This window comes from Emydura macquarii, unplaced genomic scaffold, assembly GCF_026122565.2.
Source record: "Emydura macquarii macquarii isolate MOO-44397 ecotype Brisbane River unplaced genomic scaffold, CSIRO-AGI_Emac_v2 contig_691, whole genome shotgun sequence".
Lineage (NCBI taxonomy): Eukaryota > Metazoa > Chordata > Testudines > Chelidae > Emydura > Emydura macquarii.
The window spans coordinates 16743395-16767354 of record NW_027130828.1 but is presented as its reverse complement, the minus strand read 5'-3'; the positions used below and the strand labels follow the sequence as shown (position 1 = coordinate 16767354).

Below are 23960 nucleotides of genomic sequence, written 5' to 3'. Positions count from 1 at the left end.
TGCACTGGAAAGCTGCAATAGTCCAGCGCTTAGAGACTGCAGTGATGGTACGTGTCTGTTACAAGTACCACTGAGTGAATTTTTTTAAAAAACAAATAGTTTATTTGCGGAAGAATGCAGTTTCGGTCCATGTGAAATGCTATGTGAATTTGATGACCTCATTAGTTTTGGCTGGGAAAAAAGCTTTCAGGCTCAGCTTCAGAAAACCCTGTTGTGTCTCTAATAACCCTTAGCCCAGTGGTTACCCCAGGCAAGTGCCCTGTGCGAGACCCACATTTGAATCCCATCCTGGAGCAGGTACTTGAAGTCAGGTCTCCTCCCGCCGAATCCATCCTCTGAATCAGGCAGAGAGACTATATGAATCCACGTCTCCTAGGTGAGTGCCTTAATCACCAGGCTGTAAAGTACTCACTCTCTCTTTAGCAGAGTGAACAGTCATATATTTATTATGAAGGGAAACGGCTTAAATGGGAGAAACTGAGAGCAGAATAGCTCCCAGGCAGGTGCTTAGGACACTCTCCGGACAGCGGGGACCTGAGTTTTCAGAACTAAACTGACTATTTCTTCTGGCCAAATTGAGAGAATCAATTATTTGCCCAGTTCTAGTTACAAGTAAGGGTGGGGTTAAATTTCCATGAGACCCTTTCCTTTAGCTTCTAATTGCCCATGTTCAGAGTAGCTGGCTGCATAACACAATGGCGCCTCTGCTAATATCAAAAGGTGAACTCAGCCTGTATAAGATGTTGGTCATTTTGCATCTGTCTGAGCCTCCTGTTTTATCTTTCTCCTGTCCCCAACCTGGGGCACACAGGTTCCCAGTTTCCATCCTGGGTGATGGGGACTGGCATCAGGTTGCTCTCAGCATCTCCTCAGAGAGACTGGAGCTGCACGTGGACTGTCAGCTGGTGGAAAGTGTGGGCTGGTCCAATTACTTTGGGATGGGAGTCACCACTCAGGGGCTGGTCATCGTTGGAGGCCTGATTACATCCTTTGAGATTCCCTTTGAGGTGAGAGCTTGCTCCTCTAACACACACAGACTCTCCTCTTTCAGCCAAAAGGATCTACATAGGCAGCCTGCAGGAGAGACGTGTTTCGGAGGGCTGGAAGGGGACGAAATGATGCTGGAATTCCATTTCTGATGGAACCCCATCTCCTCCCTCTACTACTATAAACACACACTATTTATTTTTACTGCTCAGGTGATGTGCAGTGCAAAGGCTTTGAAGTGCACCAAGTGTTTGCTCCTAGGTCAGAGAAACCAAACCAGTGCAAATATGTCAGCCAGTAAGAAGGATCTACCCCTCCCCCAAAAACACCCTTTAACCCACCCCTTTCTCCTCATGTCTGTACAGATGGTGCACCCACACTGCTGAGAGAGGGACTAGCTTTTTTACATTCTCTGAGATAAGTGACTGTTCAAATAAGCAGCAAAGAGCTTTAAATTCACTCCCCACTGATATCCCCACACAGGATTCTTAAGCCTTTTGAAGCACAAAATTCCCAATAGCAGCATGTAAGAGTTGCCCTTTAATGTAGCTAGAATGAGAGCACCAGAGAATGCAGACTCGCAGCTCATTTCCAGCCAAAGCAACACACTTGCGACTCCTGAAATTTAGGAGGAGAGAGAGCAAACGATACAAAATTGGCACTTTGACATGGCAGCTTTCCTGTGAGGGTGTGTCTACACTGCAAACCAAGGTGTGATTGCTTTACTCTAGCAAGCACCGCTAAAAGTAGCAGTAAAGAGACTGCAGCGTGGGCTGGGCAAGCCACCCTGTGACTCTGGCTGTGAACACTCAATGCTAGCCTGCACTGGGGTCCATCTTCTTCACTGCTGTTGGTACCCAGAATAGCTAGATTAAAGTTAGCGTGCCGATGTCTATCCGAATTACAGTCATGCCTCTGATTGCAGTGTAGACTCTAAGCACCTTGCTAGCATCCTTCACACACTCCGGGATATTTATACTTATCCCCATTTTACAGGGGGATAAACTGAGGCTCCCACAAATTGAAGTGACTTGCCCAAGGTCACACATCAGGGTGACAGGACCCTGGAATATAAACCAGGATTCCCCCAACTACTGAACCATGCTGCTTTCCTGTTAAATTGATCCTGGCTTAGTCAATGAAATTTGTGCTGTCGAGTAATGTTGTTGTTGTTGTTTGCCTAGCCACAGTATCTAAAGAATTCAGGCAGGGATCTGGATCCCGTTGTGCTAGGCACACGGCACACATGCATGGAAGATGCAGAGTTCCTGCCCCAAACAGCTGCCGGTCTAAGAACATGCAGCAGATCACAAGACGGAGCTCTGTTAAGAAAATGCCTAAATCTTATTGGATCAAGGATTATTTTAGGGTCTTTACAATGAACCCTCCCTGCCCCCCATAACTAACATGCAAATAGGAACCTGAGGTCTCTGATTGCAAAAGTTAATAGAAGGGTGAAGTGCAAAAGGCAGCTCTAAGGCCCCCTAATATCTTGCATCATCTGCATAATGCTCTTCCCTATTGATTCAGGTGTGTATGGAGCTCTGTCACCCTTTCCCACCTCTCTTTCACAGCCATTAGCCTCGCCAAACCCTTGGCTTGGAAGGAAGATTTCATCTCATTAAGCTGGTCCCGCGTTGGAGCGATTAACCAACAGCTTTCAGACATTCATCTCATCTCAGTTTTACTGCTCCTCGGAGACAGGAGGAGAGAATGACTAAATGGGGCAGGTTCACATGGGGAGGGATGTTTGCTCTGGACACTCGTATGGTGCAGGAAAAGCTGCTTATGGATTAATGATACTGCAGCTAACAAACCACTGCACCAATTATGCTGGGCTGAACAGAGAGAGGAGGAGGAGGAGGGCAGGTGCAGGAGGCGGCTAACAAAGAGAAGCTCTGTTTGAATTGGCCCTGACATTAAGAAGTACAGAACTTCAGTAACTGTGGAGACTCCTGGCTTCTCCAGACGAGCAGGGCTTTTCCCACTCCCACCCCGGAGACTCATTTCAGCTCTCCCAGCACCAAGAACTGGGTCTTTCTCTTCTTCAGAATCCCTGGGCTCTGATGTGCTCTCTCTCCTGCTGGCACGTTCTCTTCAGCCCAGAGCTGTCACCAGCAAAGGACAAGGAGGGCAAAGACCGTGCATTTCATCAATGGCCTTCTTACACCCCCACTCTAGCTAAAGATCCCAGTGCGAGGAGGGGGGCTGGGTGCGGGGTAGGTGGCGTTTGGAGTTACTAGCCAACACTGACCTCATGGAGACAGCTGGTTCTTCCCTCCCTGTCATGCCAAACACTGGGGATTATGGTTTAGTAATCCAGAGCCTATCTAGGTAATTTCAGGCTGTGGGTGAGGGGAATGTCTGCCCTTTGGGGTACGGTGTTGATTTAGGGCCTGATCTGCTGGTGACCCTCCGCTCCCATTTAACTCCATTCCCGTCTCTCAGGAGGCGCCCAGCAGCCTGCAGAGACCCATCCTTCCTTTTCAGGAGTTCCGCTTGGATGTTCCCTTGCTGCCTATGTGGATGCAGTTCTTGCCATGGAGCAAGGGGACATGCGAGTGTTTGCATTGGGAACCACGGGGTTAAGAGACTCGGCCAAGCTGATGCAGCAAAGGGTGCGGAACCAGGCAGTCCAGGCTCAGACATCCCTTTCCTGTGAGGTCCCGCTGCTGGTCTTGGTCCTGCTCCGTAGACTGTGGTGGGGTGTCTCGTCACCCATCTAGTTGTTACAAATCCTGGGTCCAAGTAACTCTGTACAAACCTATCCCGCTTGCTTTTTATTTGCCACTCGTCCTCCAGAGGAAGTGTCTGTGGTCCATGTGTAAACTCCAGCTTGTTTGCTTCCTTGCCTCCCAGGGCGCTCTGCAGCAGCTGACCTTCCGGATGGGAGACCCGAGGGCTGCCGGCGAATACTGTTGGGGCTACAATGCCAGTTGCACCAGCTCTTTCAGCACAGAAGCTTTCCGCAACCAGTCCCGCTCCCTGGGGGAGCTTCCCCCCGCTTGGCCGGAGGTGAGGCAAGGTCCTGCAAAGAGCATCCTTGGGTTTCCCCAATGCAGAGTGGGACCCAGTTTATCCCTGCTGGAATACTACTTGATCCCTGGGGTCCCACCATTGACTTAATTCAGCCCATTGGGACTCAGGTTTCTGCAGTGACGTGGGGAGGCGGTGACACCCTTTATGGCTGGGCACCGGTGTCGTGTTTCTTTTCCTCCCCACACATATCAGTGCTCCAGGGATGGAAAGGAGCCCCAAAGAACACCCATCTGCCCGGTTCTGCTGTCCTTCAGCCCACGCGACAGGGGCAGGTGGCAAGAGCTTCAGCAACGGTGGCTGATGGTGCCTGCGGAGAGCTAGGAATCAGGAGAAGCTTTGGAGGATTTGGCCTGTCCTCCCCACCCACGCCGTGTCTGGGGTGGGAGCTGACAGCCGTGTGGCCCGGTCTGTTTCCGGGTGGGTCAGCAGAATGATCTTGCCGTTGGTACCAAGTCTGCAGCCATGGATAGTGTATGCCCCATCCTCATCAGGCTAGATGGGGAACGCTGAATGGGAGCTATTCTCGATCAGTGGTGGGGGCGGGCAGGGCCCCCACATGGAAGGGAAACAGAGTACAGTTTATTGGGGCCCAGAGGCCCTGGGGAGCCCGGCCCAGGCTGCAACCCCCAGGGGTATATGTGTGGGAGGGTGCCTGTGTTACAAACTTGTACTGGGCCCAAAAAAATTATGCTTGGGCCCTGGGGGTGGGGGTAGAGACTGCCCCACTATTGCATGAATATGGAGAGAGGCTTTTGGGCTAGTGGCTGTGGCAGTTCTTGTGCGCTGACCATGTCTGTTTTATCCCCCATTCCAAACAGAGCCACGTCCCTTCCCTTGAGAATCCAGTGGGCTCCGTGAGAGATGGCGCTACGGCCTTTGCTGTTGCCATGGCGACCCAGGAGCCACCGTTAAGTGTAAGCTGTCAAAGCCATCTGAGGCTTTGGCGTTTGACTTCCCTTGGTGAAATGGCGAAGGGATTTAGTGCAAGGGGGAAGATATGGTCAGGTTTTTAGCTGTCAGAAGTGTGCGTGTGTGCATGTATATGTTGTTGTGTATGTTCGTGGGTATGTAAAATGTGCCACAATATTACGCAATCCTAGCACTGTACATTTATCAAAGAAAGAGTGCAACAAACGACAAGTGTGCTCAAGAGTTTCCTTCCCACCCTGAAATCCCACTCCCATGCAGCAGGGCCTGTGCACCAGAGGAGGCCTTTGCTTCTGGTCCCAGCAGTGACTTCCCTCCTTTAACTAGCGGGAGGGGTGACCTATCAGCAGTCTGTTGGCCCCTCTGTTAACTTAGATGCTGGAAGAGAATAATTGATTCCTAATAGATGGCTTGTTCTGAGTAGAATAACAGCATCTCGCTGGAGGGAAGGGATGGACACCGGCTTTTCTCATGCAGGGATAGCTAACCACCCCGGTCTAGGCCAAGCATTGATGTCTCCTATGCCTGGTTCTTAGTGCTACAAGCATTCTGCTCTTGGGGAGCAGGGGTGAGGTGAGGCAGTTAAAATATCAGGGCTTGCTTTTTGGGGAAGGGGTGGGTAACTAAGCAGTGTCAGCCTTTGGCATGAGCTTTCTTCTGTGTTTAATGACCGCAGAGAATGGATGACTAATGAGCTGGGAAGGCCTTGGGGGAAAGGGCTGTGGAAGGGGAGGCTATAGACGTGTAGGATGGAGCAGCTGCCCTCCTGGCCCTCTCTGGAGTTATGGGAAAATCTCCTGCTGGCCCTTTGCATCTCTTCATTTGCTTTCACACCCGTTCATCGTTATTCTTCTCGTTTACAAGCCCAGTGGTGAAGGTGGAGGAGTGTTGCCATGTCGCTTCCTTTCCTCTGGCCTTGGAGCAGTCACTGGCTTCCTTGCTCATGCACTGGGCTCTATTGCATCAATTTCCATATTTATTAAAAAGAAAATGTTTAAAAGAAAAGATCATCATCATGGAGGATTAACTAGAAATGTATGGTGCCAGACATAGGAAATGTGTAGAAGGCCAAATGTGTGATACGGGGAGAACAGAGGGGACTAGGTGATGGATGTCAGTGTAACACATGGTGTTACTTGCCTGCATTGAATATGATATGTTTTGCTCTTCTATGTACAAGGACTTGTCCATAAAAGCATTTAGTTCACAGAAGGCTGGGATGTGCAGCTACCCCGGGCTAGCCTACCACAGACCAACTGTCTGAGAGGACCCTGATGGTGACATGCATTAATGGTTTGTTAATGGACTCTGGTCAAGTCCTCTTGCAAACGAGACTAAATCAAAGCACATTAGCGAACTGCTATTGCACGTCAGCAAGGGTCCACCTGTACAGTTAGTCTGCGGCAGGCTAATGCGAGGTTGATTCTCATCCGAGCTTTCCATGAATTAAATGTTCTTGTAGATAAGCACCAAGTTACAGCACAAGTGTTACTCACAGTCATCCCTAGCAACCATGGTACTGGCACATTAGATGACACTTTCCTTGCTCACATTTCTCTGCAGATCTATTATCTAACACTTGCCACAATCCCATGAGGAAGGCTAGTGTAGGCTCCATTTTACAGAAGGGGAACTGTGACCCAGAGATGATCTTGTCCAAGGTTGCACTGGAAGAGCTAGGAATAAAGCCCAGGTCTTTGTGGTCCCCACCCATTGTTAGCCTTTCCTAGGGCTGAGTAGTAAAATACCTGTGTTCCGGGAGCTTTTCTCCCGGACCTTTACTCCAGAATAGCAACAAGAAAACGGCTAAATGTGTACAATGAAGCACAGATGTTAAAGTACCAAGCAAATTCCCCAGTCCTGCTCATGCAGCGAGAAGCATGAAAATCCATGCTGGAAGGAAGGACTTTTTACAAAAACCAGCTCTGTTACCCAGTAGACTCTTAACCTATGTAAATAGCAGAGCCCATCAACAATTACTTGCTTAAATAAATTCAGCAACTGAGGTAGTGATGTTCTATTTCTCTCTTTCTTTTCCTGATTATGTAGGTGCCAAAAGAAACCAATGAAATCCAGGAATCCTACACTCAGGTATGACTTTCCCAGTTCAGTTTGGGGGATGTGTACAGGGATAATCCCTTTTGGGGAGCAGTTTGGGGGGGTGGGAGCGGTTTCCGAGATTTCATTGATGCATCAATATGTTATGACATTTCTCAAGGAAACAAATGGATTGTTTTGGCTACATCATTAATTAGCAGGTAAAAGACCATATTGCACAGCCTGGGATACGATTGTTGGTTGATATTTTTCCCAAGCACCCCAAAAGTGTGCTAGATGCTTTCAAAACAAACACTAGACAAGATTCGTGTCCTGAAGAGCTTCCAGCAAAAATATAGAGCTAGCACGCCCCATGCTAAACAGTAAGAGGGGAAAGCAGGACAGGAGCAATAAGATTATGGAGTTGTTTGGAGTTTTTAGGTGCATGTTTTGAGTGTTTAAACTTTGACGATGGACTGAGAGGCTGGTAAGGCGTTGGTTGAATGAATCAAATGGCTGCACAAGTTGCGGCTGTGAACGTGCATCACACGTGGCAGTAGAAACAGAAATGATCTGTAGGTTAGCCAGTGCTGCCTGGAGTTCTTGTAAATAGGGGAGGAGAAGGAGATGATGATGATGATGGGAAGATGGTGAAATCTGAAGTTGACTTAGGGGGAGCCGGAGAATGGACTATGGCTACCACTTCTTCCACTGATATGGGATTTCAAAGATCTGCCCCAGGAAGATTCAATCCTGCTGCCACTCCTCCTGTCATAGAGTATTTGGGAGGGCAGAAACTGCCAGACCAGTGCCCCCATTCATTTTATAACTACCAAAACTTTTCTCGGTATGGGGATGAGGGGGAATGCCAAAGTCATTTTTCTAATAGTAGCGGAAAAGGTTTAACCCAGAGATGGAAATTCAAAGAGTTGAAGTGTGAATAGCTTTTGAAACTGTGTACTATTTATTATTTTTCAACATCCAATAGGTCACAGCAAAAGAATCCTGTGGCATGGTCTCACACTCTCACAATGTCATTAATTTTATGCAAAATATATAAATGTAGATATTCAGAAGTGTGTACCTAATTCTACCTGTATTTTGAACACACGGTTTAGTCTGAATGCATGTGCAATTGAGGTATCCATCCAAATCCAAACATGCGCCGTTCTGAAAAACTGTGCCATAAAATTCCTCAGAATACGTTGGAGAAGATTGATGTTCCATGCAAACTATGAATTGCCACGAATAACGCTGCTTCACAATTCTCCAAATGAGCATCTTAGCTTGTGACACGTTCTCCTTCTCCAGTCTATCTGTCTGCTTCCCTTGCTCTTTCGCAAACCTGGCTTGTTCTCAGTGGCTTTTCCTACTGGTTAGTGTGAATTAGTGAGGTTCTGCCATAGTAAGAAAGCCGGTGAACTTCACATGCCCAAAGGGGAAGGATAATGAGATTCTGGAGCTGGGTCAAGTTTAATTTTTCAAGCACTTAATCAAAACCAGAGACTCCTGAGGATCTTTAACTCTGATATTATATATATAAAATGTGGTGGTTTGAAAAATAATGAGGAGCAGGTCAGCTGCTGCAGAGAGGCGCCTTTCCGATAAACTTCAGTTTGTAATTTCCGTTTTCAAGACTCTGTATTTTTTTAAGGGTGGATGGAAGCTCCGGCGTTTTCATTAACTGCTAATTAGGATAACTAATTGCATATTATAAAGGGCTTGGTTACTACAGTGGTGGTGCTGGGTGCAACCATATAAGTGGATGGGTACAAAAAGGACTAGATTAATTGTGTGGAGCTGATGCCATAAATAGATGTCTCCATGGTTCAAGGGTATAAGATCCTCAGTGTGTGTATCTGGGCAAAGTTAGCAATTTAGATCCAGGGAAGTACTGGCAATGTGTGTTACCTTCATCCATCCTTCCAGCCCTTTATGGAGCTAGATAATTCTGCTTGTCATATTTACATTATTTCTCAAGAGGGAGCAGTTGGGTCAACTGGCTTTAATAGTCATTTTAAGAGGGGATCATTGCATACTAGTAAAACGGGACAGAGACAGCAAGACACGTTTCTCTTATCCTTCCTCCACCCCTTGCTCTTCTGAGTAATTGTGACTGTGCTATTTTGTACCCAGATGGATGGCTTGACTAGGCCCTGGGTAAAATTTCAAAAGTACCCGAATGAAATAGGAAATTCAAACTGGCTCAAGACCAGTTCCTGGTTGTTTAGTTAATTTAAAAAAAAAAAGAAATAAAAGAAAAGAAAAAGAAAGAAGGAAAGAAAGATTTGGAGCTTCTGTGTAGCTAAGACAAAGCTGGACAAATTCAGACTGGAAATACGGTGTAGATTTTTAACAGTGAGAATAATTAACCATTGGAACAGCTTACTAAGGGTCATGTGGATTCTCCAGCACTGACCATTTTTAAATCAAGATTGGCTGTTTTTCTAAAAGATCTGCTCTAGGAATGATTTAGGGGAACTTCTCTGGCCTGTGTTTTACAGGAGATCAGACTAGATGATCACAACGGTCCCTCCTGGCCTTGGAATCTATGAATCTAAGGGCTTGTCTATACACACAGTGCTGCAGTAGCACAGCTGCGCCAATGTAGCACTTAGTGAAGACTCTATCTGCACCAATGGGAGACCTTCTCCCATTGGCATTGGTATTCCACCTCCCCAAGAAGTGGTGGCTATGTGGACAGGAGAAGCCCCCCCATCAACATAGAGCTTTCTCCTCCAGGAGCCGGGTTGCTATAACTGCGTCACTTGGACATGGATTTTCCACTCCCCTGAGCGACGACATTATGCCGATATAAGGCTGTAATACGGACCAAGCCTAAGACTCTGGCACCCAAACCCATCCTTGCTCCGTTCCAGGGGTTTGCCTGCAGTTCTAAGTAACTGAAAAGCTAAGGCAGGCCTGCACTCACAAACATCAGCCTCTGAGCTTTTTCCTCATCTGCCTGATGTTTGGATTTTTTGAGTGAAGGTTTCAGCCCTAACCCGCGCACTTGTGTAATAAACGACCATTAGAAGGTACAACAGAACCTCCTTGCATTGTGCCTTGGGGTCTGTTTCTATGGCAATGGGTAAGGTATGAGCACTCCAATAGACAGAAGCATACTTTAAAGTAGGTCTGTCATCACAGCTAAACTCCTTCTCCCACTTGATCTGGAAGGGAAGTCCTATCTTATGAAGATATCATGCGGGTTGCCATGAAAACAATAATGGTCTTGTTCTTATGGTCCACAGAACTCAAAGGCCTATTAGTCTCCTTCAAAACTAAGGCCTTGTATACACTAGAAAGTTTTGTCGACAGTAGTTTTTTGGGTGATAAACGCTATAATTACAGCGCTTGCGCCCATCCACACAGCATTCATTTCGTCACAAAAACACGTACACACTTGGTGCTGTAGTATCGACAGTGAGAGCAGTGCATCGTGGGAAGCTATCCCACTGTGTAACTTGGCAGTTTCTGCCGCTAGGAATTCTGGGATGGGGGAGAGGAACGCAGAGCAGCATAGGGGCTGGCTCAATGTTCCATGGTGCATTGCATTTCCGTGACATCACTCATTGCATTGCTGTACATGTGTGTCGGTGATAGGTGCACATATGGGTTCTCATTGTCCAAATGGGCCCTGAATGCCTCCCTTATGTGTATGCCCCCCCCGTTGGGCCCCTCTAATACCCCTTGCGTGCCCAACATCTCTATCTGAAAAGATGGTTCCTGCGCTACTCTCCACTGTTGCTTACAGCATTCTGAACACATCGCGGCTGGTCAAGCAGTACATCATGAGCTCCAAATCAGAACAGAAATCCAAGGAGCCTGACCTGCTGAGTGACATGCAGACAAACAGCCCAGCATTACTGTTGTCATTCATGGAGCATCTTCATACAGTGAACTACCGCTTCTGGGCGTGTGAGAGAAGCACTGAGTGATGGGATCACATTGTTCTGCAGGTCTGGGATGATGAGCAGTGGCTTTAGAACTTTGGAATGCACAAAGCCACCTTCATGGAACTCTGTGCGGAGCTGGCCCCTGCCCTACGGCACAGAATGAGATCTTCCCTCTTGGTGGAGAAGCGTGTGGCGATCGCCATGTGGAAGCTGGCAACTCCAGACTGCTACCAGTCAGTTGCTAATCAGTTTGGAGTCAGCCAGTCCACTGTTGGAGTTGTGTTATTGCAAGTGTGCAGGGCCGTTAATCGCATTCTGCTGCGAAGGACTGTGGCTCTGGGCAATGTACACGAAATAGTGGATGGATTCATGGCAATGGGATTCCCTAACTGTGGCAGGGCAATAAATGACACGCAGATTCCAATTTTGGCACCGGACCATCTTGCAACAGAGTATATCGATAGGAAGGAGTATTTCTCTATGGTACTGCAGGTGCTTGTGGATCACCAAAGATGTTTCACTGATATCAATGTAGGTTGGTCAGGAAAGGTGCATGATGCTTGTATATTCAGGAACACTGGCCTGTACTGGAAGCTATAAGCAGGGACTTTTTTTTCCAGATGAGAAGATTACAATAGGGGATGTTGAGATGCCCATAGTGATCCTGGGAAACCCAGCCTACCCACTAATGCCATGGCTCATGAAGCCTTACACAGGCAACCTGGACAGCATCAAGAAGCACTTCAATAACAGGATGAGTGGTGCCAAATGACTATTGAATGTATGTTTGGCAGGTTAAAGGCACGCTGGAGATGCCTTTATGGCAGGCTGGACTTAAATGAGGACAATATTCCTGTGATTATAACTGCCTGATGTGCGCTCCATAATGTATGTGAAGCTAAGGGCGAAAAGTTTGCCCCTGGGTGGACCACAGAAGCGGATCGCCTTGCATCTGAATATGAGCAGCCAGATGCCAAGGGTATTAGAGGGTCCCAACGGGGGGCCATATGCATAAGGGAGGCATTGAGGGCCCATTTTGACAATGAGAACCCGTCAGGTATTTTTGGAACTGCGCTGTGACATTCTATACAGCTGTACATGTGTGTCAGTGACAGGTGCACATATCATGTTCAACACATAAATAAAGAGTGCTGCTTGTTTTGAGAGCTTACTTTTATTAAACACAAAACATCACACAACACAAATCCTAAAGGGGAGAAAGTAGTAGGTGGCAGTGCCAGCTATGACAGTTGTGTGTAAGTCCATCTGTCGTTCTCATAGCTGTCTGAGGGGGTAGAATGGAGGGGGTAGTGAGATGTCCCATGACTTTGGTAAGAATGTGTAGGGGGAGTTGGTGGAGTGCAGGGAAAGAAGTTCTGTTTGTGGCTGAAGTGGGGGCTGAGCTTGTATGAGCTGTGTCTGCAATAACACTATTCTTTTTAGAAGCTCTGTCTAATTTTCCATGGCCTTGATCATGCGCTCATGGCCAGCTAAAATTTTCTGCTGGTTTTCCTTCTGTTCCTGTCTATCCAGCTTCTGAGATTCTGACACTGATTGTCTCCATACCCTTTTCTCTCTCTCGGATGCCTCAGAGGACAGGAGGAGTTCCTGGAACATCTCCTCCTTGCTTCTCCAGGGTCGCTTCCTTATCAGTTGTAGGCAGTCCGCCGGTGTAGGGGCCTTGGCTGCAAAGGTCACATCTGTGTAAGAACAAGAAACAGTGGAAAAAAACCATTATAGCAGTACACATGAATCACTGTGAAACACACCTCATTCTCACTGTCCCCCTGCACAGAGTACAGCTCCTTGATCAGCCTGAGAATGGTGAGTTGGGGGCGGGGGCAGACCATCCAAGTAAGTCTGAGTTCTGGGCGGGTGCTCGCTTGTACACAGGGAAAGTAAATTTCAAATTGTGCCACCATTCTCCACAAGCAGGGCCATAGAAGCAGATATCTCACTCCTTAGAGTCAGCAAGGATGCTAGGATGCATCTCCTCCACTCAAGCAGCTTCAAACCGGGTTGCTATGCTGCACGACCGTGTGCTGATTTGGTCCCCACTCAAGTGATTGCCAATTGGCATGGGAAAGCGACCTACAATGGGGGCAGAAACACAGCTGCGCTGCCCAGGAATCTGCGGCAGAGAATCAGGGAGTACCTCCCAGAAAGTTTCCTAGAGGTCACACCAGAGGATACCCACAAAATCTCGGCGTGCGTTAATGTGCTTCTCAGCCGTACTGCCTAGATGTGCAAGGGAACTGGAAAGCACATGCAAACACAGCTACTCCTGTGCATTTCTATCCCTTCACTTACCTGTATGTTTTAGCCAAGCTAACAACCCCCCTGCCTCCAGTACACAAGCAGCATCAGCTTCCAAACACTTACCAGAGCTTCCCTCTCCTGCTTCCTGAGTGCCTGAGCTGAACGGCTGGGGCTGGCTGTAGCCTTCTGGGGTCGAGAACAGCTCCTGACTCCCACCCTCAGCAACCAAACTGTTCCCTGCCTCCTGGTCATCCTCCAGCGCCACTTCCTCGTTGATGACCTCTTTGTCGGGGTTCAGTCCAGTATCTGTTGGCTCCGGGGTGTCTATGGGCGTCTTGGGGTGAATGTGGGGTTGCCGCTGAGGATGGATTCCAGCTCTTTGTAGAAGCGGCAGCTCATTGGCTCTGCACCAGAGCTGTGGTTTGCCTCCATGGCCTTGTGGTAGCTCTGCCGCCACTCCTTGATGTTAGCTCAGCACTGCAGCGTGTCCCATTCACAGCCCTTCTCCGCCAAGGCATGAGAAACCTGGCCGTAGGTATCAAAGTTCCTTCGCTAGAGCGGAGCTGGGACTGCACGGCAGACTCCCCCCAAATGCTGTTCAGGTCCAGCAGCTCCGGTGTCTTCTAAGTAGGAGAGCGTTTGCTGCGTGGAGCCGCCATGGTTAGTTGGGAAGATGAGATGCAAGCTCTCCTCGCTGACCAAGCAGGAAGTGGAATAACAATTTCAAAACTTCACGCGAGTTTCCGGGTGGAAGGGGCGGGTGACTGCGGAGCAGCGGAGTGCAAATGAATGTCCAGAGTGGTCAGGATTGGCACTGTGGGACATTTCCAGAGGCCATTTACCACGACAAAAACATACAGCAGTGTCTACATTGCCGCTTTGTCGCTAAAACATTGTCGCAAAAAGCTTGATGCCTCTCATCAAGGTGGTTTTATCTTGTCGACAAAAGGGTCATTGCAGTATGTACACCAGGATTGGTTTGTCGGCCAAACTCTCTAGTGTAGACCAGGGCTAAAAGTAACTTAAAGCAATTCCAACTGGCAATGTGGCCAAATAAGAAACCACATGATTCCCTTTGCTACAGCACCAAATAAGAAGAGGATAAATGGATGGAACTAATCAAACTTTTATCACTGCCCTGATCTTGCAAATGCTTACACAGCTGAGCAAACTGAATAGGATTAGTCCCATCCGTGAAGTTACTCACATGCATAAGCATTCACAGGATTAGGCCCTTAAGTACATGGTTTATATAACTGCAAAAACAAGCTGTGGGTTCTACAGGTTTGTTTTATGTGAACTACAAAGTAAATCAGATTGTATCTGGGTCCTTAATTGATTTATGGTGGATAAAGACAGCCTCGGAGTTTAACAGCAAAAAAAAAAAAACCCTGCTGCCACTTGAAAGCTGGAAAAGTTGATGATCAGGCTTCAGTGTTTTATGCTGTCATTATCCCATTAGTCCTCCAAGGAGTTCTCCCAGTGAAACAGAGGAGATCAAACCATGATATTTCTGGTAGTGAGGAAGAACAGAAAATGTATTTTGATTGGGAGGGGAGTAGTAGGGGTTGGGATACATATCCATGGAGCCATAAAGGATGCAATGAAAGACAAAAAATCCCTTTGCTGTTTATCTTTGTTATAATGTCTTTGAACCAACTCTCTCGCTGGATGGCCCTCTTAAGAGTAACTTTTCAAAGTGGTTAATGGGAGATTTGACTGCTTGCTCACCATTAACAGCTGTGGGAGTCACAGAGTTCAATTCCAGCAAGTTGCTTGACACTCAATAGCTTGTAAGCAAACTGCTTGTTCTTGCCGCATGCTCCCTGTATGATAAAGACCAGACCTGATGGAATAAACACTGGCAGTTTTCTGCCCCAGCAGTGCTCTCCAGCATCTCTGACTATATGCTTCTTGGGTAAAGACCAATCTGGAATCTTGGACATTTGACTGAAAGAGTTTGAGCAAATGAGGAGCTGTCCCTCTCACTGCAACTTGTTTGAGATGGTGCAACGAAGGATCAGCTCTAATTTCTATTATAAATAGAGCTGAGCAAATAATTGATTTTTGGGTTTTTTTTGGTTTGTGGTTCAACCAAAAAATCAGAAGAAAAATTGGTTAACTTCCATCCGACACTGATTTTTCTGGATAAAATGAAAAACTTGAGGAAAAAAATAATTTGGGTCAAACAAAATGTTTGCGGTTGACTGGAAACAATGCTTCTGAAATTGTTGTTTTCATTTTGTTTTTCAGATGTAACTATTTGCCAAATTTGACCTGAATTTGTGAATTGTTTCTGTGCCTCAAAAAATGCATGTTTTGGCTAATTTACTTTCACCAATTTTTTTTGTCAGCTCTAATTATAGACCTTCTAATATCTCAGCCATCTGAAATGGACAGAACTGAATTCAGACTGGATTGGATGTTGTTAGATGGTTTCTGGTACATCATTTCAGATGTGCATTTTGCTTCTTACTACTAATTTTTTTTAAAAAGTGTGAGTTGGGGAGGAATCTCTGGCTGGTTTTTAACTTTGTTTTTCCTTATAACAAAATAAAACACAATTCCATTCAGCCATGCCATGTGTCATCATCAAGAGTGAATAACAACCAGTATTAAATGTTTTATTAGTTGACCTTCTGCAGGCTCTCAGTTCCCATGCTCATGTTGCCTTTTATTGTTTACCATATGCTTGCAATATTTCAATATGTTTTCAGTTTGAAAGATGACTTCTCTGCTCCTGTTCTAGCTCCTTTACAAAGCACTGTACCTCCCTGGTTTATCATGTCGTACTGGTGTCTTGCTGTGACCATGTGGTTATAGATCCATTGACCTTGTGAAAGGTCAGAAGAGCTGCTGTTTACCAGGGGATGGCTTTTTAAATGATTATCTTTCTGCCCTTTTCTTGAATTGGACTCTCAGTGGTGATGTATTAAGTCACATACTGTTTTATAAAGGTACATCTGGGTCTAGGTTGTTGGCTCCTTTCTTTGGCTGGTCTAAGTTTGACCCTGATGCATATATTTTTCTAGAGTGACTAGAGTGATTTTGGGTACCTGAGCTGATGGAAGCCCAGCTTACAGTACCTTAAGTGGTCTTGGTCTTTAGGAAGTCCCAACCACCTGCCCTTTGAAAATTAGACCCTTTAAGGTGTCTCAAATTTGGCAGCTAAAAATGGTGAAAACCCAAAATCACTCTAGTCACTCTTGAAAGTTTAGACCTTTAATAATTAAGGCTTGCAGTGTATTCCTATTCCAAGTCCAGCATCTGGACACCATTAGTAAATTCCAAGGGAGCAAAAATAGCTGTCACACTGCCTTAGCCACAAGGGGTGGCCGTGGGTTGAATATTTTGATTTTCCACAGTAGCAAATGGATCAGACACACCCTAAGCTACTCCATAGTCATCTCCCAGAATCTGCAGCGTAAAGTCCTCCTCTGCTGCTGGTCCCCTCTGGGGTTTTGTTACTGAAGGAAACACACCACAATGTAGAGAGTAGCGCAAGATGGGAATTTTTGCAGAAATCTTTTTAATTGAAAAATGCCAATTTGTTGAAACAGTTCATGAAACAGAGTCTGAATTTCCTGAGGGGAAAAAACATTGGAATTTTCAGTGTTTTGTTTAGGCACTTTCAACACAAAACATCCTGTTTTTTCTGGGTCAAAATGACTTCATTGAGAAATTTAAGGACATTAGATTAAGAATTTTAAAAGGAAAAGTCAATCACAACACATGACCCAAATGAAACGTTTCGATTGACCCAAGCCAGAAAAAAAAAATGCTTTGGTTCATTAATATTTTCAAGATTTTGACTTTTTGGCCTGATTTGAGATGGGGGAAAAACCTTTGAACTCTTGAAGATATTAATGGGGTGGGAAAACCGTTTCCTGCCCAGCTCTAGTAGAGAGCTATTTCCCTGAGTATTTGAACCACTGATTCCACTGGCTCTGCTTTCTAGGGCTCTTGAGACAGAGAAGTGCATCGATTTCCACGACGGCTGCTGAAGGAGGATTTGCTGCATTGACAGACAAGCAGCAGCCGCCTGAACTGCTCTGAAGCCAAAGAGCCCAGGGGCTGGTTCCAGAAGCCTGGCATGAACAAGTTGCTGGAGATAGGCAGGAGTGAGGTATTGACAGCAGAGCCTGGACTACTTATCCCTTCACATTCTTCCTGTCAGTGCTCATTAACTGAGGCTTTTGTTGTCAGGATTGACTGGGAATCTGTTATCTCTGGAAAGGGGCAGGGGGAACAGAGAGGGGGGCCTTCTGTTGCAGGGCATGGACTCTTTATCTAGTAACAGAAGGGATTTGTTTTTCCCAAAGCTCCTGCAGTGTAGTAGTTCTGCTCTTGGCCTTATTGCAGGTCAGGTGAGGCTCATTGTCTCTGAGCAGGTGCTAGAACCAGTCACAAAGGATTTGTGCACAGCTGACTTCTAACTTTTCTTCTTTTTTCCATCTCTCCCCACTCCCCTTTAGGAGTTCAGTAAAGCACCAGGCGCTAAGAGTTGAGTGGGTTTTCACTTCCTACTTTGCTTTCGCTTGATCCGGTTAAGCAGATAATTGCTTTTGCTTCTGATTTGGACTCAGATTGCAATTGTACTGCCTAACTACATAGGAAGCAAATTTAGGGTCCAAATGATACTTTTGTAAGGGCCAGGTTTACACTCTCCCGCTTCAGGGCATCTGTCAAAATCTAATGAACAGGAGTTAGGAAGGGGTTTTGCCTGGGGGCAGACTATTCTACAACCATCTGCAGCAGCATTTCTTCAACCTTCCTCTGAATCAGCTGGTACTGGCTAATGTTGGAGACAAGACACTAGTCAAGGTGCACCACAGGTCTGTACCAGGCTGGCAATTCCTATGTTCCATGTGATGCATGGGGAAAAGCAGTTGTGGGCCTTTCCCCGCCCCCGGTGCAGGAAAAGTACACCAGGAAAGAGGCTGCGTGAACGGGTTTTGTCCTATTCAAAGAACTTTCCAAACAATGGATAATCTGTGTAAGTCCCACGGAGGGAAGGAGGTATTTCCCTCCCTTTTAACAGATGGGAGTGTTGAAGCTGAGGGATTTGCTCAGAACCCAGGAGAGGACGAGGTATCAGCGCTGGGAATAAACTCCCAGAATGTTTTGATTTCCTACTTTTTGCAGCTTGTTGTTAATAACACATGGGCTCTGGGTATAAACAGCCTTTGAATGTGGTATTTTAGGAAAGAGCTGGGATCAGAGCTGAGGCGCTAAGCCCTGCCTGCCCGTAATACTCATGGAACACTAGACTGGCTGCTCGTCCTGTTGCCATCTTCCAACTTTAGAATCTATTTTTTTTTTTGTGTCGTTTAAAATTATATTGTGTTTTATTTTAGCAGCAGCAGCTGCCCTTTCCAAGGCAGAGGATGGAGAAGACTTTTATGTGCTATAATAAATGGGCTTGGTGCATAATGAGCTACTAGCCAGCATTTAGTTTTTTCTATTCTACCCTGTAGGGTGAGAAGGGAGAGGCCTGTGCTTTCAAGTCCCAGCTCCGGTTCTATTCTCTCATGCAGAGATAAAAATAGATTTTCAATCTAGTTCTAGGTTTATTTCTCTTTCGAGTGCAATTGACTTTCTATCTTTGGAAGAGCTGAACTTTAATTCCAGGATTACGCTGAATGGTTTCCATGTGGCATGGCCTTAATTTTCTTTCTACACTGAGACTTCTTTTATTCCCTTGACCTGCTCAGGAATATTTTTATCTATGGAATTAATAGGACCCCCTTTGCCATAGTATCAGAGCACCTCACAATCCTGAATGTGTTATCCTCACAACAGCCCTTAAGATAGAGAATCACTGCTCTCCCCATCATGCAGACAGAGAGCTGAGGCATAGGGACATCAAAACCTGGGGTATACTTAAAGGTTGTAGTGGTACAGCGATGTCCCCTAGGGACATGACATTTTTTTATGATATAGTTACACCAGTCCAAGCCCTTATGTGGATGTAGTTATAAGGCAGGGCCAGATTTAGGGGCAAGCGACCTTGGAGACCGCTGAGGGTGCAAGGCTCAGGGGGCGCTGGGCTTGCGGTGCTGTTTTTGTTGTTAGCGACAGAAGGGGAAATAGATTGTTTGTTTGAAGTAAAATGTCTGTGTGTGGATTCATTTGTCACTAACTTCCTAGAATGTTCTGGACCTTTGTAGAATCTCATGGAAGTTTCCAGACGTTCTGAGAGCTATGTTTCCTTCCAACCTCCTAGAATGTTGTCAGCCAGGACCTCACGGGTATATAAGGGGTGGGGCATCGCCAGTCAGTCAGTGAGATACAAGAATGAACTGAAGTGAAGTGAGAGCCCAGCCGTGATATTGTGAACCTTGTGGTGTTGTGTAATTGTGTGTCTTTGGATCGCTGACACTGTGCTTCAGTTTGTGAGGACGAAGGCGAGAAAAGCGACCTTTTGAACTAAAGGACAAGGGTTAACATTCTAGGGCTATCACCTACTGTAGCACTATTTAATACTGGTCCACCCGGTGTTGGTGCACAGTTCAATTGCTTGATGTGAGCGCCTTTCAATTACTCTTAAAATTAAAACATTTCTATAAGCTTAGAGGAAACAAATCTTTTTTTATTTGCTTACATGAATAAATACAGACTCTCAGATCCTAGCATGCAAATTTATCCTCTTATATGACAGGGCTATATCATGCATGCAAATAGTGCATCAAAGTCGTAAAATGGGCTAAAAATGGAATGGAATAAAATGAAATGGAATAAAAAATAAGGCATTCAAAAGTTTAACAAATGGAGGGGGGGTGCTGAAGACACTCCTCACTTGGGGTGCTATTTCCTCTAGAGCCAGCCCTGTATGAAGGTGGCTGATACCATTGTAGTCAATCTCTCCCCGTACTGGAACAGATACACTAATATAAGGCACCTTTATACTGATACAACTGTGTCCACACCAAAGGGGTTGTACCACATTAACTACATCAGTATAACTAAAGTGGTACAACTTTTGTGTGTGGACAAGGCCAAAGTGATTTGCCTCAAGTCACACAGAGTGTCTGTGATGGGACAGAGAATTGAAACCCAGGTTTCCTGTCCCAGGCTAACCACTATTCCTTGTGTCTTTTCTGACACCTTTTCTGTAAAATATAGCATGATCTGAGCCAAGCAGCGCAGGGGTCTTTGGGGTGCCTTGCCACCTTCAGCTCCTTGCAGCTCTTGAAAAAGGGTTTGTTCCTTCATATAAGATGTGGGCCAGATCCTCAGCTGGTATAAATCAGCATTACTCTGTGGCACTAAAATGATATCTATCAGCAGGTGATTTGGCCTACGGTTTCCCACTCCTCCTCATGCGTCACCTGCCTTCCAGTTGTTTGTGGGTATGAAATGATATAGCTTGTGCAGTTCCCTAACAGGGTTTAAATAATTCCTTTCATTAGGGTTTTCCCTCTCCAAATCACTGGCCAAACCCTAAGCTCCTTGCTCAATTTTTACTCTACTCCAGCAGAGTTCCCAGTGAAGCCAGTCAGGGCTTAATAAAGTCACCACGATTTGGCAGCATGTCTGAAATACCCAATCTTAGATACTTACATGGCCCCCTCACAATCTTCAATGTTCTTATCCTCCCAATGCCCCTCTGGGGCAGAGCAGGGCAGGGCTATTATCCCTATTTTACAGATGGGGAGCGGAGGCGCACTGGGAAGCTGAATGGCTTGCCCACGATCACGCAGGCAGTCTGTGGCAGAGCAGAGAACTGAGCCCAGGTTTTCCAAGTTCCACGCCAGTGTCCTAACCGCCGGAACATCCCTGTGACTGACTTGACCATGTGGACGAGCCTTGCTGTAAAATCACAGGTTCTATGGCAGTTTGTGTGTTGCATTTTCGGGCTATGAATTAAGAACAGCTGCTTGAGATCCACTGATCCCTGCAGAACATTCTTTGTCCTTTAAGAACTCCCTGCAGAGCCCTAACCCAGCAGTAAGCCTTGTTCTTAAGACATACTGCAGAGGTATAGTCCTGTGGAGTGAGACTCGGGAGACCTAGGAATGTGTGATCTTGGACAAATAACTTAATCCCTATTCTCTTTCTAAAATAAGCATAGGGATACTTCCCTAGCTCACAAGGGCATTGTGAGGGAGCATTCATTAATGTGGTTAAGGTGCTTTGATACTAGTCTGTTGGGCGCTGACAATACGGGTACCTAGATCCCTCTTATACGTTGAAGATCCCTATTGATGGTATAATTGGAGCTGATTGGCTGCAGTTACTAATGCCAGCCAGTTAATCAGGAGCCCGTGGCAACATTAATGAGGGCTGACGTGCCCACACTTGGAAACCTCAAGCAAATTTGCTTTGATACGATTTCAAACTAAACAAACACTTCCCGTTCCATAAGCTAACAAATGACATCAGGCCAGACTTTATTTTATTGATGACTCAACTTTCTGATGTCAACAGGCAGCTTTTAAAAGCAGGAACCTTTGGTCAGCTTGTGGGCAGCTGTAGCTGCCTGGTGGGTCAATGTATGAATGCCGATGGGGGAGCGTTTTTAAAACCTCACCTCAAAGTTTCCTGCCATAAGTAATACCGAGCGTGATTTGGTTTTAACAAAGTTAATAGGACAGACTTGAAGATTCCTCTGCCTGAATTTTAAGGCACATTTAGACACTGGATGACTTCCTTTTCTTGGCTGTTCTGTAGTGAAAGAAAAGGCTCTTCTGGTAATAACCCTTTTAGTACAATAATTCCATCATAGCAGGCATGGAAGATTACAGCCTGTGAAAAACAGTAATGGGCTGAGAACCATCTCCATAGCCATGGTAGCAACAATTAAATGTTATATGTGCATGAACGTTCCGCATAAATAATCATTTGAACTTAATAGCACTTTCCATCTGAGAGTCTTGATGTGCTTTCGAGTCATTGAGCTTCATAGTACCCCAGCCAAGTAAGGAGGGATGTACAAGAATCTCTTCACCAATTCCAGAAATGAAGCCACACTTGAGATAAAAAACAGCAGCCGTTCAGCAGTTCACAACCTCCCTACTGAGAGCAGGACATGGGGAATAGTACCATATGGACTTGTAACAGCAAGGGGAATATAAGTAGGTAGAATCGTAGGACTGAAAGGGGCCTCACGAGGTCATCTATTCCAGTCCCCTGTACTTATGGCAGGACCAAGCATTATCTAGACCATATTATCTAGAATGTAATTATCTGAACTGGAACATGGGCAGGAGAACTAGGCTAGTGGAAGCAGGGAATAACAGAACAAATGAAAAACTGGACTAAGGACATGTCTACACTGCAGTCAAGGGGGGTGATTGCAGCTCATGCAGATGCTAGCTAGCTTAGGTACTGGAACAGTGAAGCTGTGTCAGCATGGACTTCAGTTCAGCCTACGTAAGCCTGCCCAGAACGCTAGATAACTACTCGGCTGGCTAGCCTGTGCTACTCAGACTTCGCTGTTCTGGGACTGAAGCTAGCGAGATTAACGCTAACTCCGGTATGTCTACACAAGCTGGAATCACGTCCCATGATATATACCACTATCGTATTTCCCCCCTTAGTCATCTCCTTTCTAAGATGAACAGTCTGTCTTTTTAATTTCTTCTTGTATAGAAGCTGTTCCATACCCCTAATCACTTCTGTTGCCCTTCTCTGTATCTTTTCCAATTCTAATACATCTTTTTGAGATGGGGTGACCAGAACTGCATGCAGTATTTGAGGTGTGGGTGTACCATGGATTTATATAGGGGCATTATGATATTTAGTGTCTTATCATCTATCCCTTTCCTAATGGTTCCTAACAGTGTTAGCTTTTTGACTGTTGCTGCACATGGAGAGATGTTTTCTGAGAACTATCCATGATGACTCCCAGATCTCATTCCTGAGTGTGACAGCTAATTTAGACCCCATCATTTTGTATGTATAGTAGGAATGATTTTTTCCAGTGTGCATTACTTTGCATTTAGCATCATGGAATTTCATCTGCTACTTTGTTGCCCAGTCATCTAGTTTTGTGAAATCACGCTGTATGTCTTCGCAGTCAGCTTTTGACTTAACTATCTTGAGTAATTTCATATTGTGTGCAAATTTTATCTCGTCACTAATCACCCCTTTTCCAGATCATTTAAGTGTGTTGAACAGCATAGGTCCCAATATAGATACCTGGGGAGACTCTGCTATTGATCATTTACTCCCACCCTTTGTTTCCTATTATTCAACCAGTACTGATCCATGAGAGGACTTTCCCTCTTCTTCCATGACAGCTTATTTTGCTTAGTGAAGGACCTTGTCAAAGGTGTTCTGAAACTCCAAATACACTATACTGACTGGATCACTCTTGTCCACCTTCATGTTGATACCCTCAAAGAATTATAATAGATGGGCGAGGCATGATTTCCCTTTACAAAAGCCACATTGATTCTTTCCCAACAAATTTTGTTTATCTGTGTCTAATAATTCTATTATTTACTATACTTTCAACCAATTTGCCAGGTAATGAAGTTAGGTTTACCAGCCTGTAATATATATGTATATATTTAATCTGGGATATACATTTAGTTTGAGCCTCTATTATTGTGCTTTTAAATAGTCTTCAGGCAGTTTGCAGGCATTTCACCCTTGTGACTGTTTCTTTTAATTTCTATTTAACTAGTTTCTGCATTTTTGTGTAGTTCCTCTTTTTTAAGTTAAATATTACTGTGGTGAGTTTGTGTCATTTTTCTCTTTGCAAAGATGTTAAACTTATTTACTTTATGGTCACTATTACTGAATGGTTCAGCTATATTCACCTCTTGGATCAGATCCTGTACTCCATTTAGGACTAAATTAAGA

General features: G+C 45.6%; 1 protein-coding gene across 1 annotated transcript in view; it reads left to right on the top strand.

Moving 5' to 3' along the window:
- Positions 1 to 23960, top strand: part of LOC137148963 (collagen alpha-1(V) chain-like) — a 132135-nt gene that overhangs the window by 17539 nt on the left and 90636 nt on the right. Inside the window, exons 4-7 of the mRNA XM_067542196.1 lie at positions 812 to 1007; positions 3847 to 4002; positions 4845 to 4940; positions 7003 to 7044. Of these exons, the coding sequence (XP_067398297.1) occupies positions 812 to 1007; positions 3847 to 4002; positions 4845 to 4940; positions 7003 to 7044 (490 nt within the window). The remainder of the gene's footprint in view (positions 1 to 811; positions 1008 to 3846; positions 4003 to 4844; positions 4941 to 7002; positions 7045 to 23960) is intronic.